Genomic DNA, 17,038 nt, shown 5'->3' on the forward strand with positions numbered 1-17,038 from the left:
TCTTTTTAGGTTTCGTTTTTATGTATTCCCTGGCGAGTGCTTCATCTTTTCTCATTTTTTCTTTTTTCGTTTTTATTAGTTCCTTCATAATATTGTCACTGAAATGGATCCATCTGGAACTCTGCTAAGCAGATCTGAATTAGAATAGTATGAGCACTCATGTTGCTGTTTATCACGATTTCTTCACTGGAGACAGCAGATAAAAGAATGCTTTTAATATACAGGAATACAAACATTCACCCGTGGTCCACACACAGGTATTAAAGTCTATTCTTCACACCCTTCCGGCTTCTGAAATTCAATAGCTTCAAGCAGATGCTTGTTGTTGTCTGCATGTCTCCGGGTGTTAGATGCTCAGCACTGAATACCTGTGCATACTAATTGCATTTTACTTGCAGCAGAAATGACACCTCTGAGGTGGAGAGAACAGGCAGGGGAAAAAACAAACACAGGAGGTGCTAATGAAAGAAAGGAGAGGAGAAGGGACTAGGTGTTAATGTAACGCGTCATCTCTTCTGTGTCTTCACTCGTGGTGTAACAGTTAAATATAGTCTCAGAATGAGACAGGATGACACACTGCAAGAGCCAAGTTGAATGCACTTCTTAAGAGCACCTTTGTAGGTGGGGTGAGAACTTGGACATGGTGAAATATGAGTCAGAAGTAGGAGTAGAAAAGAATCCAGCACTGTACAGAAAATAAACTTTGGAGGAGTACACAGATTCCCCACATCACCTGATACACATTAAAAATAAATAAACCCAATTTGAAAGCATCATCTGCCCCCAAAAAACCATTACAAATGTATTTTAAGGGTAATATCTTCAGATATTAATAATAGCCACAACTGTGTGGTGGTGGGGTACGATTAGGGTGGCAAGCCAGTACACTTCTAGTGCCATTCCCAATCTTGATAAATGGGGATCTGCATCAGGAATGGCATCCGGTGTAATATTTTTGCCATAGAGAAGATTCATAGATGTAGTGAAGGAGGATGTGTAGGAACTTGGCGTGACAGGAGGGCAAGAGGATGAGATGGAGAGAGTTGATCCACTCGGGTGATCCCGACGAGCAAAAAGGAGAAGAAGCTCCTCTAATAATAGGGATTGTTAGCTATTATTAGTCCTAATCTTTACCCTAAATTTCAGTGGCACTTTTCTGAAAACACACTTCTTCCACAATGATATCATTAGTTAAAACAGACAGTGTTAACTGGGGAGTACAGCAAGAACACAGCTACAATTTGAGAAAGTGTTACACATTTGGAGAATAAGTGTGAAAAAGTCTGACCAAAATCACTAACAAGTCTGTAAAAGAAAAGATAGCTAGACTCTTATAGTATTATAGTTAATGTGAAAGAATTAATGGGCCGTAGATGGAAAGAGTCAACATTATGAGTGGATTGGCAGATGGAGCCAGCTTAATGCACAGGTATACATATGCAATGACACAGACAGACACAAATACTCATGGCGGTGATGGTGTTGGTCGGTAATGAGTGTGGGGTAAATGGCTAATGTGAATGTTTGTGACAGGCAGCCTGAGGCAGTGTGAGGAGCAGCTCTTCAGCGGGTACATGCCTTCACACCCCCCTAATCAACCCACCAGTAATGCTTAATGCTACTGAGGTTGTGTGCAGAGGCATATGCCTCCGGAGAGGGGTTTTCAACCAACACAAACATGCTCCTGTGCAGGCCTCCAAAATCTCAACTGCATGTTGTTCAACATGGATGACCCTTTCAGTTGACTGACAAGTACGCTGGTCAGACCCCCTTTTTTTCTTTTTTCTTTTTTTTAAATACTGCCCCCATCTGATAACAGACGCAGACACATGTGGTCTCTGCAGTTAGATGGGCCCACGGACACCACCACAGCTGAACCAGAATTTCCCCATAACACACAGTTTTGATGCTGGAGAGCTAAAAATGCACAGGGGGGAAAACAGGCCAGAAGCGTGCGCTATATGTGCCAATATACTGTGGCGAGTGTCACAGAAGTGTGTGTGAGAATGCATCTGCCTTTAAGGAACATGGCAAGCGCAGAAACTACACAAAGTGCATTTGAAAGTGTAATGGGGAAAGCTGTTCTTTGAGCCTCCAGCTGCGTTTTTGCAAGGTCGTTTCCAATGTAAGGTCAATGGAAAATACAAAGAAGAGAGGGAAGCCCACCCGCTAAGAATGGAGGAGCTTTTAAATCAGTTCTTTGAATGCACTAAAAAGTTGAAGCAATACAGCACAAGCAGGAAAATGTTTATCATCTTATTATCTCAGAACTAAGGTCTTCTAGTCCACTTTTAGTCCATCCCTCCTTGAACACAAACACACAGCTTCACACACACTGACGCCTTGTATTGACTTGTCCTGACAGAAAAAGTAGAAAACAAGGCTTTGAGGGGAAGTGCTCAGTTTCTCATTGCAATGCAACATTATTAAATGTTTGGTGCCCGTATCAGCGTAAGCTAAGCCAGCGGCTTCATTCAGTATTCATTACAGCGGGCTGGCACGCTGAAAAGACACTGCAGGACAAATCAATTGGAGGGGAGAAAGAGAGTGAGGGAGACGGGGTTGTAGGAAATCCACAATGTTTAACTTTAGCAGAGCCAAGTGAAGCCACCAGGGAGAGAACTGCTAATTAATCATCAGCAATAGTTCATTGCTCATAATTATACATAGATGTCACTAACAAGAGAAACACTATCCAAGTTTAACACACTTGTTTAAGACACACACACACACACACACACACACACACACACACACACACACACACACACACACACGAGGGTTTCCAGCTTTTGAGTCAAGCTTACTGCCTTTAGACATTATTTTCCATCTCACATCAAACTCCTCACACATCTGACTCACTAACGTCTCCGTTTGAAATCCTACACACACCACACTGCTAGTTTGACTCATTACCAGTCTAAATTATGAATATAGACAACATTTTGTTTCAACAAGCCTGCTTTGAGACAGTAAAATGCTGAAACATCACAGGTTCTGTATCCAATTGTCAAGTTTATTGTTGCCACGCTGTTAATACCAGGCCGCTTCTAAAAGGCGAGGGAGACGTGATTACCTACATTTAATTAAACACTAGGACATTAATGTGGAGTGTTAATATTCATAGTAGGAGACACTTAGTGATCATATATTCTTGTTAATGACATGACCTGCTGAAGTAAGTCATTGCTGGCCACAAAGCACTACAAGAACTGTATATTTCCATCATGACGTTTATGTTGCTCTCACATCATCAGAAACTCCAACCAATGCCAAACACAAATAGCATAGTAACACCTGTGACCACTGAGTTTTGCAATATACTGAACTAAGCTTTCATGTACAAACTATGACAATAAGACAAATGTTACTAACTGAACAACAAGAAGACAATCAGATTTTGAATATCCAAATATCTGATTTTACAAACATGTTATTCAGAAGTGCAGAGCAAAAACATGGACACACATATCCCCTGCTTCACTAAAGCTTCAGTATTCGAAGTCAAAGCAGTAGAGGGTGCTGTTTACCACTACATCAGCGTAGTACTCTGCATCCATACTACTGCTAGATTTTACAATTTTAATGATAAATTGAGCCATTATTTCAACTTAAAGTCTTGGAACAATTAACTTAGCCTAAAATAAATATAAATAAATAGATCTACAAAGCATCTCAACAAATTAACACTGCTCTTTTTAACTTTCTGGAACTTTAATCAATCACAAACACGTCTCCCTACATCTTTAAATTCATATAAGAGCATTACCAAGGTTAAGCCTTAACAAATTAAGTATATTTTTATCAAGATGTGTCTAGTGAAATTATGCAGGACGTGAAGATTTAAATAAATGTGCTCCTGGCATAGATCCAGAAAACATCACTCACCAGTATCTTGGACTTTTCGTGCTCTTCGAGGGATTTTCCTTTCTCTATGATGAGGGCAGAGGTCAGCTCATCCAGGCCAGTGATTGCTGCATTCTCGTTCTCCCTCTGGGCCAGTTTGGCCAACTCCTCCTTCACCATGGCCTGTTGACGTTCAAAGCTAAAGTAATTGAAACATGAGATCTATTAACCTTTGACACTTTATTTTGCAATGGAAAGCCCTCTGAAGTTTTTGTTCGCATAGCGGGTTAGCCACTGAGATTTTACAGATATTGCTTTATGCAAAGCATTACAAATAAATGTGGAAAACGCCTACAGAAGTCACTTCCAGAATGTTACACATGGTTTTCCACTGTAATGTGATAGAAAAGTAAAATATACATAGAGTAAATTAACTGCATTGCAATGAGCATGAGTGAGAACTGCTGGACTTCAATATGCAAGTCTTCAGAGGCTCAGCACAGCATATAGGCACTCCAACAGCACAGAAACATGCCTGTTATACAGAGTAATGTAGCACAGGCAGTGTCAATAGGTCACTCGGCATGTGTATGTTTGCAAAACATTGCACACTGTGTGCACGTCATTTCAAATATCTGTCAACTACATGTATTCAACATGTATTCAGCTGCAGCTGTTCCTTAACCAACTATGACAGAAATACAACTCAATTTGTGACAATTTGATATCTGAAATCAAGAATGTGTCTCAAACAGGTTTACAGTCTATGGCATGTAAAATCCAAGTCCTTAGCCTTGTGAACATGGTAAGGAAAAAAAAAAAAAAAAGCTCCCGTCAGTAACTGCTAGAAGAAACTTCAGAAAAAGCACCAGAGGAGTGACAAACAACAGGTAGTGTGTGTACAAAACAGAGCAACTTACAGGACAAATTCTAAACATGTAAACAAGCATGACTGAACACAAGGGAACAGTGACCTTGACATTGTGAGCACCTACTTTTTCCGCATTTCCTCTTGAATTTCTTTAGAAGATGGTCCTGATGGTTTTGCACCTAACACACAATTGGATAAGGATTACTGATGCATATAAAAATGACAGTATGAACCCGTTTGCAGGATTTGCAGCAGGGTTAGGGGTGTGAATCATGGCAAAGCTATCTACTGCAATTATACTATATTTTGATGCTGTGCTCAAGAATCAGTGCATGGGAACATATTTGCTGCGGTTACAATGGGAAGTTTGTGAGACAGGAAAGGCCTTTGACCAGCGACATACTTGATGGTGGTGGTTTGTGACTGTCCGGCAAGGACTTTGGTGGCTTGTTGCTATCAGACCCCTGAGACTCCCTCATCCTGCGGAGCACATCTTCTGAGAGCTGGATGGGATTAATAAACACATGCAATGCAGTGTAAATGTATACCAGATTAAATCTTAAGAGGTTTAAAGTCCATCGCCTAGCCTATTCAAGTGTCCTATAACACAGAAAATACTTCTGTACACCTCACCAATCCAATGACAAGGTATTGAAACAAATGCTAGCTAGCTATTTGCCTGCATGGATAGAAAAGATTACATATTCTCATGCTGCAAAACTGCAAATATGTTGATGACAATCCCCATGTTTCATGACATGTACTTCTGATTACAGAAGTCAACAACAGCAAAGGACTTAACGTGTTTGCTGTTGTTGACATAGCGTCTTAGCTATCAGCGGTTTGCTGTGGAAATAACACCAGCATCTCATGTGACCTAGTGCTGTGAAATTGTCCGCTGTGCTAGCATTTTATCAGTCATTATTATACTAATAAAATAATAACCTACTAATCTAAGAAAAAGGGCAACAGTAGCTGGACATGACAGGAAAAAGAAGTTCTGACCCGGGTTCATTTAAGGACACTGGACCTGTCAGGCTCGCAGCAGACAGACGGATACCACCACAAAATCCCACTACTGCCTCTGCCATTAGCCGATATACCGTAACAATAATAATAATAATAATAATAATTAAAACTGTGGTGTGAATTACCCCTAAAGCAACAACGTTGTACTCTATACCTTCACTCCTTCAATTACTGTGACCTTCTCGTCTTCGTCCAGTCCGAATGACACTTTCCTCGCCGTGCTCCCGTTTCCTCCCATTTTGACCAGTTTTCCGTTCCCACTCAATTAAATCACGCAATACAAGCCAAGTCGACTGTTATGTGAAGAAGACATAAATTGGAGAGCAGCTCGAGTCGCCGCCACAGCGACTGCTGGTCAAAATACTCCAATAAAGGTCATTTTAACGCTTCAGTATCCTGAAAGCTCATTGGCTAGATTTTACATTACAGATCCAATGGCTAACAGCAGCTTATCGTAAACGGACGAAGGGTTGATGGGAATTGTAGTTAAACACAAGACTGACGAATCTAAAATGCGACCTGTGCGGTATATTTAAGATCATACAGAGCGCATTTGCTCACACACACACACACTATAGATAGTAGAAAAAAACAATTGAAACAAAGAGTTCACTGTTTATTCTTTAGTTCATGGAATGCTTAACACCTTGATTTGACATGGCTGGAATATTGTACAATAAATGCACTTCAATAAAAACGCAATTTTAAACATCATTTCCAAAGGATTTCACCATCAAATGTTTTCAAGAGTGGAATTTTGCTGTGATGCAACTTGTGAACTCTTGTCCAACAAAAGGAAAATAATATTTTAATCCATTACCCGACATAAAACAACAAATTTACATTTGAGGATAAAATATTTCAAATCAGGAAAAATGCAAATGAATCATGATGAAAAACATCATTGCAACCCCCTATTTTTCTTTCTTTTTTTTTGCATATTGGTTACAACACTATGCTGATGAATACTGCTAGCTTAAATACAGCAATCACCTCATACCAAATATTGTATTTTCCTTGGCAACAGTATGCAATATACTTATCCTTGTCAATGTATTACAATGATCCAATGCCAGTGCCTGACCTTGTTTGTCAAAAGACAAAAGTTTAAACTATGTAATGAAACTGTATCAATACCCCCATTTGATACTATGAAAACAGTTGTTTTTGGTGTACGTTCACCACTTGTGGTAACATTTGTAACTCTGAATATAGGGGAAAAAAATCAAATCTGCAACAGCAACCTTTGGCAGCAAGCAAAACTGGAAAACCACTGGTATCAATCACAAGATTGATGTGGAATACACAAATAAGTTTGTGCAAATTTTGTCTTTTATCTCAAACACATAACTTGCCAACAAATGTCATTTCACTGGCAGCATTGATTAATCTGGAATTAAAGTAAAAAGCACACAAAAAAAACCAAACAAAAATGAAAAGATGTCATCCACAAGATCTGGCTTCAATTGTTAGGAATTGTCCTTTGTGTCTGTGACATTCTGCCCTTTAACACCAATGCGTTGCCTGTATTCAGCAGCTCCCTATTATAATGAAGTGACATACAACACAACAACACTGTTTTACTTGTCAACACATACCAAATGAATTAGCACAAGTCTTTGAAGTGCTTCCAATAAGCAATGTGACCAGTGCAAACTGATTAGCCTGATTGGTCACAAATCTTAAGTCAGATGAGATGCTGTTACTGAAAGTCTTCAGTGGGAATGTACAGATGTAAGGTTTCCATCACAAGAATGTTTGATCAGTTTTATAAACCTTTTTAATTAAAATAGGTTTAAAACATCATCGGTGAGAACTGAGATATTCATTGTTGCATTAGTGCTGGAATGACAGAAAATGTGGTGAGACGAGTCAATAAACTCCCAGAAATAAGAGCTTGCAGAGCAGAATCATTATCAAGCCTGTTGGGGCCACAATGAGGGGCAGCGCTCCCAGTTTGGAGCTGGAGCAGGAGCAGGAGCACCAGCAGCAGCAGCAGCAGCAGCAGCAGCAGCAATGCACTCTGGACAATGTTACAAAAGCAGTTGCTAAATTCACAGTCCTTCAGAAATAAGTTTTTTTTTTCTTTGTTTGTTTGTTTGTTTTAAGCGCCCACTCTTTCAGGCCTCCAAAAAAAGACCACTATCACCCTCCTTGGTGTCCAACTGTTTTGTTCTGCACCAACTTCACTGATCCCCATATTGCTGACAACACTACACATGCACAACAATTTTAGTCCAGCTGTACAACTCTTGACCCCTTCACACAATTACAGGTCTCCAGCGGTCAGCTTCAATGCTGTTAACGCTGCTGGACCCATAGGGTCCGGAGGCAACATCATCCAGGTATGCTCCAACCATGCGAGTACTGCTCGGACCAGAGCCATCAATCTGGGTGGAGGAATAGTACAGGCCCTGGTCATTCATCTCCTTACGACCAAGGTTTGCAGCGATGGTTGGAGGAAGGTGGACATCACTTTCATCTGGCTCATCTACCTGCGACTTGTAGGAGAATAGGATCTTGGGCTCTGAACTGCAGAGATGAGGGAAAAGGTAAGCTTTTATTTGTACAGACTGAAAACTGTCAACTCCTGCAGTGCTCATCAAATAAATCAAGCATCTAAACGGATGTAAGAGAAAACCACTTCGTGGTCATATCTATAGGCTACATTTCCTGAATCCTGTCTGACATAAGTCCTCAATACAAACATAATTACAAAGACTAAAACTAACACTGAAACAAACAAAATAAATAAAACAAACTAAAATATTACATTTTCAAACAAAAAAAGCTAAACTGAAATTAGCAAATTCACCTGGAAACTAAACCAAAAGCAAAGCTGAATTTAAAAAACAAGGAAGTAGAAAAAATCAAAACTAATAAGAAAAAAAACCCAAATGTATAATAAGTGCTGATTACACTCTTATTCTCTACATCTCATGTGACTACATACCCAAAGAAGCCTTTGAGGAATGTGACATAAATGAGCGGAGCGAAGGCAGAGAAGTACAGGAACGTTGTGACATCCACACAGCTGGTTCACAAGAGAAAGAGCAAACCATCTCAGTAAGCTTATTCAGCTCTCAGCTTCACAAAAAGCATAACCAACAGATTGCTGCCTGACTATTATGTTCAGATTCGCCCGTATAAACTCCACTGAACTTTGGTGGACCCAGCAAAACAGTGAGTCATCCCAGTGGGTGCAACTCAGCCAACAAAATTAAAATACTAAGAGGTTTTAAAACAGGCAGCCAGCTCCATATCAAGGGCATTTTCTAATAGGCTTACAAAGCATTAGAGCCACAGCTGCTCTGAATGCAGCTATTGTTTCTTCTTAGAAGCATAAAATTAAATATGAGGCTTATTTTACTTATTTTAATCACCAAAAAAAATCTAAATTGGCTTTATAGCTATATAATGTATTTTTGATGTAATATAAGCAAATATGCTTCAGAATACTGACCATAGTCCCTCTATGACTTCAGCACACAACAGAGCACTGCCGAGGCCCTGAACGAGGTTCAGCAATGACAGGATGGCAGCATAGACGTAGAAACTCCTCTTAGCTGGAGAAAGGAAGCCAAACAGAGATCAATCAGGGCTTTGCAGGTAAATTTAATATGTTAAATACCAAGTTTGGCTTTAACGATATTTGAGTAAGAAAAGTGTCCCCCCCACCCCTCTCTTTCAGTCTTTATAGTCTGTTAATTTTCACTTGATGAAAAAACAAAAAACAAAACCAGTGGGACATGCGAAAGTTTGACTATAATTAAGATACTTTTACTGCCCTTTATGTCAGGAAACTTGAGCCATCAAAATGATCTATGCTCTCTCGTTGCCGCCCCCTACTGGCCTCTACTGTGGATAATGACTCACTATAAATAAGACCCTTTATGGAACTTCGCTGATAAATCCCCCAACTACTCTAACTATATAGCAAAGGTCAACAACAATGGCTCTTCTGATCAACTGTGTGAGGATGTGAAAATGAAGACAATGACACAAACGCAGCAGGGGAAATACAACTGCGTGAGGTAAGTATAGATGTGGTTTTAAAAAGTTAACTCTAAAAGACAAGACACGACTTTATGTGGCCAATTAGGTCAAAAATACTTCTGCTATTGAAAAACTGTAACTTTTTTTTTTATCATATCAAAAGTTAGGAGCAATTCTACTTCTCCAATCTTAACTTTGTTGTTTAATGCAATTTAACTTTTAACTCACATGGCAGAGATATCCTTTCTCTTATTGGAGTTTTTGGTAAGATCACAATCAAAGAGTACACCTATTTAAAAAAAGACAAATATGAGATAACAGGCTGATCATTTATGGTAAAGGATCTTTTTGCTCATGCTGCCATTATAATGGAGTTACTGACCAGAAAGAAAAAGCAGGAGCTTGCCAGCCAGAAGTGCCGGCCCCCGTGACCATAGATGTTGAAGTCCTCCGCTGACAGATGACTGTCAGGATACAGTATCTCTAGCGTGCCCTGAGACAATGTATTATTCAGTTCATCTGCATGCAGAATTTCCTGCCACAATATGTCATGATGGTAATCATTTGAAACTATATTTAACCTCCCATCTGCCATTACCTGTGTGACTGAGTACGCCAGAGCCAACACAGCAGTAATAGCCAGCACACGCTTTATGCTGGATTTGCTCTCCAGGTGGCCTAATGAACAGAGGAAGAATCATGCTTAACAGGAAAACAGCTGCATTAAATTAATTGCACTTAGCACTGAAAAGAAAATAAAAAAAAAACAAAAAAACATATTAAACATATTTGTCATGTAAAAAGCTAGAAACATTACACATCTAAAAATAAAATGTATGGTAAATGAGAACTGAAACCAACATGACAAACTCACCAAAAGCCAGTCCCAAGATGATGACGCTGAGCTCAATAGCCAGCAAGAAAAAACGAGTGATTTCCCAGAGCACCTAAAGAGAAAAGAAATCTTTAGGAGGAATTCCTGTTGTTAAGGAGATCAGCTGTGTATTAACACGTGTTAAGTCGAAGTGCATAACTTTAAAGGTCAGCAGACACACCATTATGTTATATATTCATTCATTCTTTTTTGGTAAATTTAATAGTTTAGCCCTGATAATGTGCAATGGAAATAACAGGTCCATCTCTCTAAGCTCCATAGTGATCTGCCTGGTATGTGTGGAATGAAGCTACGCCTTTTCTTTTAAACATGAAAGGTCAAAAACTTTTTTGGACACTTAATAAAAAGATATCTCTTGCAGGATATTGTCCCTGTCATTTTAGTACAAGTCAAATATTTATACTGACAGAAACCCAGACTGTTTTGTACACAAGAGACTTAGAAAAGGCATACATTTCAGTCTCTTATAAGCCTATAATTAAAAGACGTTTTAACAAATTCCAGGTATGCTCCCATTTGTACATTGCAGTACCATTAGGAATGGGAAGACACATATTAAATTGAAACAGTAGATAATAACTTGAAATTCAGCTCTGTTTTACACCTTTTTCTGAAAACAAACTGACACCGTAACAGACTCGATCGTTTTGGGCGTGGCGTGGCTACGACCAAACGGGTGTCATTTCTATCACAGATTATAATTTTACTTTAAATTACAACTTGTAGCCATAAACCTGTAAAGTTTTACTTGTGGATCATGCACTTGCTTACTTTGTCTACAATGGTGGCAGCACTGGATGCACTGACAGTCATGGACACTATAGCCCGGGTAATTCCAACTGCTGCAACAACAAAAACCTAAGAACCACAGCACACAACACGTTAGACTACATGATATAGTCTGTCAACATAACATGGTCATAATAAAAATCATATACTGGTGGAAAATTAGGCCAAAGTACAGCTGATAACAATCCTGTACTCAACAACACTATTGACAACAGTTCCTTTATTGCTTTGCCAGGCTGAGGTAAGGTGTATTAATATACGGTTTGACAAATAGATCAATCTTTTACATCTTAAATGCTTTGGTATACCAGTTCAAAGAGGAAAAAGCACATCCACTGATTGTACAGTTTGTGTCCTACCAGCAAGTAAAAAGTGACGAAGATGGGGCTAGAGGTGAGGCGGATCTTTGCCCTGGCTGAGGGCAGCTTCCACATCAGGAATACAAAGAAGGCCACATTAGGCACGAGCAATAAAATGTCCCAGAACCGCACCCTGAAGCAGACAGGTGAATGTGAAGGGTAAATGAAGGGATTAAGTCCTTCAGCAAAGAGTGCGTATCTATAAACATTTTTGATAATCTGGTAAATTTCTACTTTGAACAGTCTCTGTTTTGCACTTATAGTAACAGTAGTTTCAACAGTAATTTTGCACAATCAACTGATTACCTGGATTCTCCAATGTCCTCATACAGAACTTGTAGGCATTTGTGAGGCTTGGTGATGTTGTTTTGGGTATCAGGTTGCCAGGTCGAGAATGCTGTTGTGTTTCCCAGTGGCGTAGGTGAAACACTGCCATTGTCCTGAGAAAAACTAACCACAGTAGTCACTGTGGCTAGCATGGTGTCAGAGCCTGAGGGAAGACATATCTGATTAAGTCAAATAATATTTTAAACACGGTTAGTCATTTTGAAATATGTAAGAACTTTACTGTAGGGGTGCTGCAGGTACTGAAGGGGTCTGCTTTAGCTACATACAAGATTGCTGTATCCTCCTTTAAAGAATTTATAGTTGGTCTTCTAGATAAAGCTATATACACGGGAACACTTATTTAAAAAGTAGTGCAGTCGATGCATCAAGAAATCACAGCTCATGTACTTGAACGTTACATGATGAGAAACTCGACATGCAGTGTTCAGTGCCAAGCAGTAACACTAATCTCGTTAACATTTACTTGACGCCTACTCAACAACTGGACAAGAGACAAGTTACAGTAGCCTTCCAAACTTGTCCACAGCTTACAAAAATACCAGGGGCTAAGACTAACATACGTACATTTTTTGCTAGAGTCAGCTAAAGTTGAAAATGGGCAGGAATCATGTCGCTGCAGGACTTCTGCGTATTATTTATCGGAATACTTTCAGTTAGGGAAGGGGAATTTCAGACGTTAGCTAAGCCGCTAAGCTCGTTAGCTCCCGTCGGAATTTGTGTTGTTTATTAAACGAAACTACTCGCTCATTCCTCAGAAACAAATTCGTCAATGACGATAGTACTCATGGTACATGCGGCTTGTTTATGTAACATAAAGTACCAGAGATTAAAAGCCGATGGACTAGCGTTAGCAACAAAACAAACTGGTGGCAGTGTACTGACGCCGACACAGCGTGGAGCATGAAATAGTAAATATTAGCATCTTACCTTTTCAGAAGACTCGGAATTAAGGATATAACTGCTGTAAAATATATTATTCAATAATGTAATTCAAGCACATGTGTTGTCATACACATAGTAATCGACCGACACACTGGTCTCCAACAGGGGACATAGCTATGCCAGATACTTTCGTTAACAAATTTCCCGTCGGGTCAGCTGACACTCTCACCCACCAAACAGAATGAGCAAGTCTCGCGAGATGTCATACTTATTAATGAAATGGATGTGGTAGTAGGGAGGTTTTGTTTACTTAATACTTAAGCAAGTAAAACACAAAGCACAAAAGACTGATCTCTCACAAATATGTAAAATAGCGTGTATGGTTGTGAAGACTAATTGTATAATGATAATATATTATGAAACAGAGGCCCTGGGGATTTTGTAAGGAGTTTATTTATCAGTTAAAGTAGAAAAACATCTTTAAAATTACATCTTTATTTTAAAGTGTTCTTCCTTGTTTACATTATATTAGGAGTGCATTATGCTGGAGTAATAAAAAAAATATTTATCCACATTCCCCTCTGAACTCTGCATGTCTGCGCTAGTCTTTCAGTCATTCAGCAAGTATTTCACTCATATTAACAACTTTATGTTGATGCCAAATTGAGAAGCATCCCTCCGTCATTATGTAAGGCCTCTAGTACAAGGCAAAACTGTTTTATTGTACAAGTCTTAACTTAAATTATTTACTATTTTTTTCTATGCACAGTTTGTTAAATTGTGGTTACAATTATGAATAAATTGTGACACGGCCTTTTGGGTGACCTGACATCATCCTGTAGGCCAGGTGCACTGGTTCAGTTAAGTTAGCTTTAAATGTATAAATGTGAGTCTTTCCACTGGTAGGGCTAACATTGTAGAAGCTCAGCCTGTGGGTCTTGAAGCTCAGCTTGATCTCAAGTCTGCGTGACACTGTGGTCCTCTTCAAAGGCACACTGTGACTTTGCTCGAAGGCAGTCAGAAGGTTGTTGAACCACATCAGACACCAAGAGCTTCGACTGCTTTCCAGAGCAGATGGCACCCCGCTGCGTTCTAGTTTCCCACTGTAGCACACGCCAATGATCCAAGGTGACCCCTCCAGCTCCACCTCCCAGCAATGATCACCTTCAGAGAAGCTTTGGTTGCTGAGGACCTGGAAGAAGCTGGCGAACCTCTTAGGAGAGGACGGGTAGTTTTGTTTGGCAGCACTAAATGTGGCCGTTTTCAAGTCCTCTGAGAGAACAAGGTTAGGGTGGACTGTTTCTGGATCAAAGGTGATCTCAGAAGGGTTGAGGGTGTTTCGAAGAGAGCGCTGAATCTCTCCGAGTCTTTCCCTCAGCTCAGCATTCATGTCTTCCACCTTGGGACAAGCCTGTGCAAGGTTGACTTTTACCTTAACAAGCTCTTCCTCTTCTCCCACTTGTTTTGAAATCAAATCTGCAATTTGTGGTTGCAAACGTTGGAGCTCTTCACTAAATGTTGCCCCATCGTCTTCTTTCAAAAGGGATTCAGCTGTTTGCAAAGCCTGCCTCAGCTGCTCGGTCAGCTCAGAGGCCTGACTGACCCGAGAGCATATGATGGCCTCAGGTAGACCTAACTGTTCTTCAATCATCTGTGTCACTCCCTCGATGTAGTTCTGCGACAGCTCCTTTATCTTCTCTAACAGGCCGGATGCTTTCTCTCTCAGCCGACCACTAGCAGTGGTCACCTCTAACTCCAACTCCTTTTCTTTCTTAAGGATACCCTCTGCCATCTCTAACTTGACGTTCAGCTCAGTCACTTGCGACGCCAGTTTAAACTTTGGTTCATCCAGTTCCATTTTGCCTCTGCCACCACCTTTTTCCTGATCCATTGAAAAGGGATGCTCTGTGGATCCAGACCCAATTCGAAACCCATCCTTTGCTTTGCATTCTTCGCTCTCCTCTTGGAGCTCTCCAGCTTTTTCTTGCACTTGGTGATATTTGGCTTCAGATTCCTCTGTCATAGAGCTATGATCGCTCTCGACTGTTACATAGCTGCCATCAGCAGGGTTTCCAGGGGGGAGGACTTTCCCAGCAGTGGCTTTGTAGGTTTCTACAATACTACGCATTTTGAAGTTCTTCACGAGGGCATCGGATCCCTGGTACTCAGAATGACACTCGGGGCAGTTGTGATGGTCAAGGCCTTCTGCCATGGTCTCAAGACAGGCAAAGCAGTAGAAATGACCGCAAGGAAGAGAAACTGGGTCAGAGAATAGTTGCAGGCAAATGGGACATGTAAGCTCCAAAGCCAAAGCCTCTTCATTCTCACTCTCAGACATGATGACAGGTGCTGAAAAAAAAGACAACCTGGGGTAAACATTTGCAATGGTAAGTAATTCACAATACACAATTAATGTAATTAAAAAGGGCTTCCATTCTACACTAATTATTATGAATGAATGCATATATGACTACATGTATGAATCACAGATCAATTTTCAATACTTTTTACTATGTAAAAGTATTGATTTTACATATGCAAGTTAAAACAACAATGGGAAAGAAAAATACATTATTATAAGAGATTCTGGAGTAGCACTGCATATCTCTGAAGGCACCATTAATGATGATTGGCATTACAGATGATTCGGAACAATATATGCTGCCAGAAAGAAGGCGTGCTGATGTCAGCAAGGCATTGCCATGACACTTTGTGCGTGTATTACAGCAGTATGTTACTAAACTGGTTTGGCAGCGGTCCAGACCTAATGCAAACACAGTAGAAAGAAAGAAAAAAATGCTGACAGCGATTAAATACCAAGCTCTTTAGCTTCTGTCTTCTTAATGACCAAACTGCAAACCAACCAAGTTTTACATTTGTTTGTTTTGTTTGAGCATCGAAATGAAGTGTATTTCACCTGGCAGAGGAGAAAAACAACTATTACAACAAAACACAGGGGAAAGGACACCAGTGAGGACTTGCTGATGTGGGTAGACGTAATTTACAGAACTTTGGCCATGACCTCGACAGTATTGATAGATTTACAGTTAGAATCACTATCAGAAAAATATATGTGCAACCGTAACATTGATTTGCAGCTCTGTTACTTCTATCCCGGCTACGTTTTTGTCATTATCTAATAACAAATATTTATTTTCTCGGCTTCCAAAAGGTTTAATCTGGTTTAATTTTCATGGTCTGGGGGTTGGATGCATAATGTATTTGAGCGATATCGACTTCTTTTCTAGATAGGGTTGATAAGCTGAAAACAGCAAACACATTATGGAAACAGACGGACAAACCACGGTTTTTTGTTTGGTTTTTTTAGTTTTCTGAAATGCATTACAATAAAAATGATAATTAGATATTTTCCCATAACTGGTAACGTCTACATTGTTCCCCGTGTCTCACATATTTTCTTGCAGTAGTAAAATCCGGAAGTTACACCAGTGACTAAGCACAACAACTGAAGAGTTGTAGTGCATTGAAAACAAAATAAGACCATATGTCAGCATCGTCACAGGATGCCTTTCACATGATACCTGCTGTAAATGAAAACTTGCAGTCATGGCCATAAAAGGGGAAACGGAAAGATCTACGAGTAACTGGTAAGAAGACTGTTAACCTGTTGGTTAAGTTTCGCTTTCCTGAGAACAGGACGCACACAAGCGGAATCCAAAGGTCACTTTCCTTCACATGTACGATGAACGTTTTCCTGCTAGGGTGGGAACAAAAGATGAGCTCACTTAATTCGGCTTTGTTTTCTTATTAAATCGCACATTGCACGATTGCTCTTCAAAAGCCTCTCAAGCCCCAAATTTCTGGGGCATCGTGTAAAGCGTAAACACTTATTTAGAAACATTTAATTATTATTATTATTATTTTAAAACATACCATCCAGCTTTAAAGACTTACCTGAAGGAACCGTAATTTTTTGTGTTGCTTCTTCCGTGTCAGGTGCGTCAACAAAACGCCCTGCGCAGAGGTCCGCTGTAACCCTGGTAGCCTTCAGCAAACACTGAC

The 17,038-nt window shown here is 39.9% G+C and overlaps 3 protein-coding genes across 4 annotated transcripts in view; all 3 read right to left on the minus strand.

The window, feature by feature from the left end:
• chchd6b (coiled-coil-helix-coiled-coil-helix domain containing 6b) overlaps positions 1-6,130 on the minus strand; it is a 52,652-nt gene extending 46,522 nt beyond the window's left edge. The window contains exons 1-4 of the mRNA XM_080891604.1: positions 5,901-6,130; positions 5,121-5,220; positions 4,842-4,896; positions 3,889-4,045 (exon numbers count right to left, since the gene is read on the minus strand). Of these exons, the coding sequence (XP_080747730.1) occupies positions 3,889-4,045; positions 4,842-4,896; positions 5,121-5,220; positions 5,901-5,984 (396 nt within the window). The 5' untranslated portion in view covers positions 5,985-6,130. The remainder of the gene's footprint in view (positions 1-3,888; positions 4,046-4,841; positions 4,897-5,120; positions 5,221-5,900) is intronic.
• Positions 6,131-6,356: 226 nt separating this feature from the next.
• tpra1 (transmembrane protein, adipocyte asscociated 1) lies at positions 6,357-13,214 on the minus strand. The gene is made up of 11 exons (XM_080890387.1): positions 13,061-13,214; positions 12,092-12,275; positions 11,786-11,918; positions 11,409-11,495; positions 10,617-10,689; positions 10,341-10,420; positions 10,125-10,235; positions 9,971-10,031; positions 9,210-9,312; positions 8,700-8,780; positions 6,357-8,278 (listed from the first exon to the last, which is right to left on the minus strand). Exons 2-11 carry the CDS (start codon positions 12,262-12,264, stop codon positions 8,008-8,010), a joined length of 1,173 nt encoding a protein of 390 aa, XP_080746513.1. The 5' UTR covers positions 12,265-12,275; positions 13,061-13,214; the 3' UTR covers positions 6,357-8,007.
• A 109-nt stretch (positions 13,215-13,323) lies between these two features.
• On the minus strand, positions 13,324-17,021 carry trim107 (tripartite motif containing 107). Of its 2 annotated transcripts, XM_080890386.1 has the most exons (3): positions 16,931-16,986; positions 16,641-16,730; positions 13,324-15,364 (listed from the first exon to the last, which is right to left on the minus strand). In XM_080890386.1, exon 3 carries the CDS (start codon positions 15,351-15,353, stop codon positions 13,806-13,808), a length of 1,548 nt encoding a protein of 515 aa, XP_080746512.1. In that variant the 5' UTR covers positions 15,354-15,364; positions 16,641-16,730; positions 16,931-16,986; the 3' UTR covers positions 13,324-13,805. The 2 variants fall into 2 exon arrangements, with proteins under 2 accessions (XP_080746512.1, XP_080746511.1); XM_080890385.1 differs by lacking the exon at positions 16,641-16,730 and having other exon boundaries at positions 16,931-17,021.
• Between the last annotated feature and the right edge of the window lie 17 nt (positions 17,022-17,038).

This window comes from Rhamphochromis sp. 'chilingali' (genome assembly GCF_963969265.1).
Source record: "Rhamphochromis sp. 'chilingali' genome assembly, chromosome: 9".
Taxonomy (NCBI): Eukaryota; Metazoa; Chordata; class Actinopteri; order Cichliformes; family Cichlidae; genus Rhamphochromis; species Rhamphochromis sp. 'chilingali'.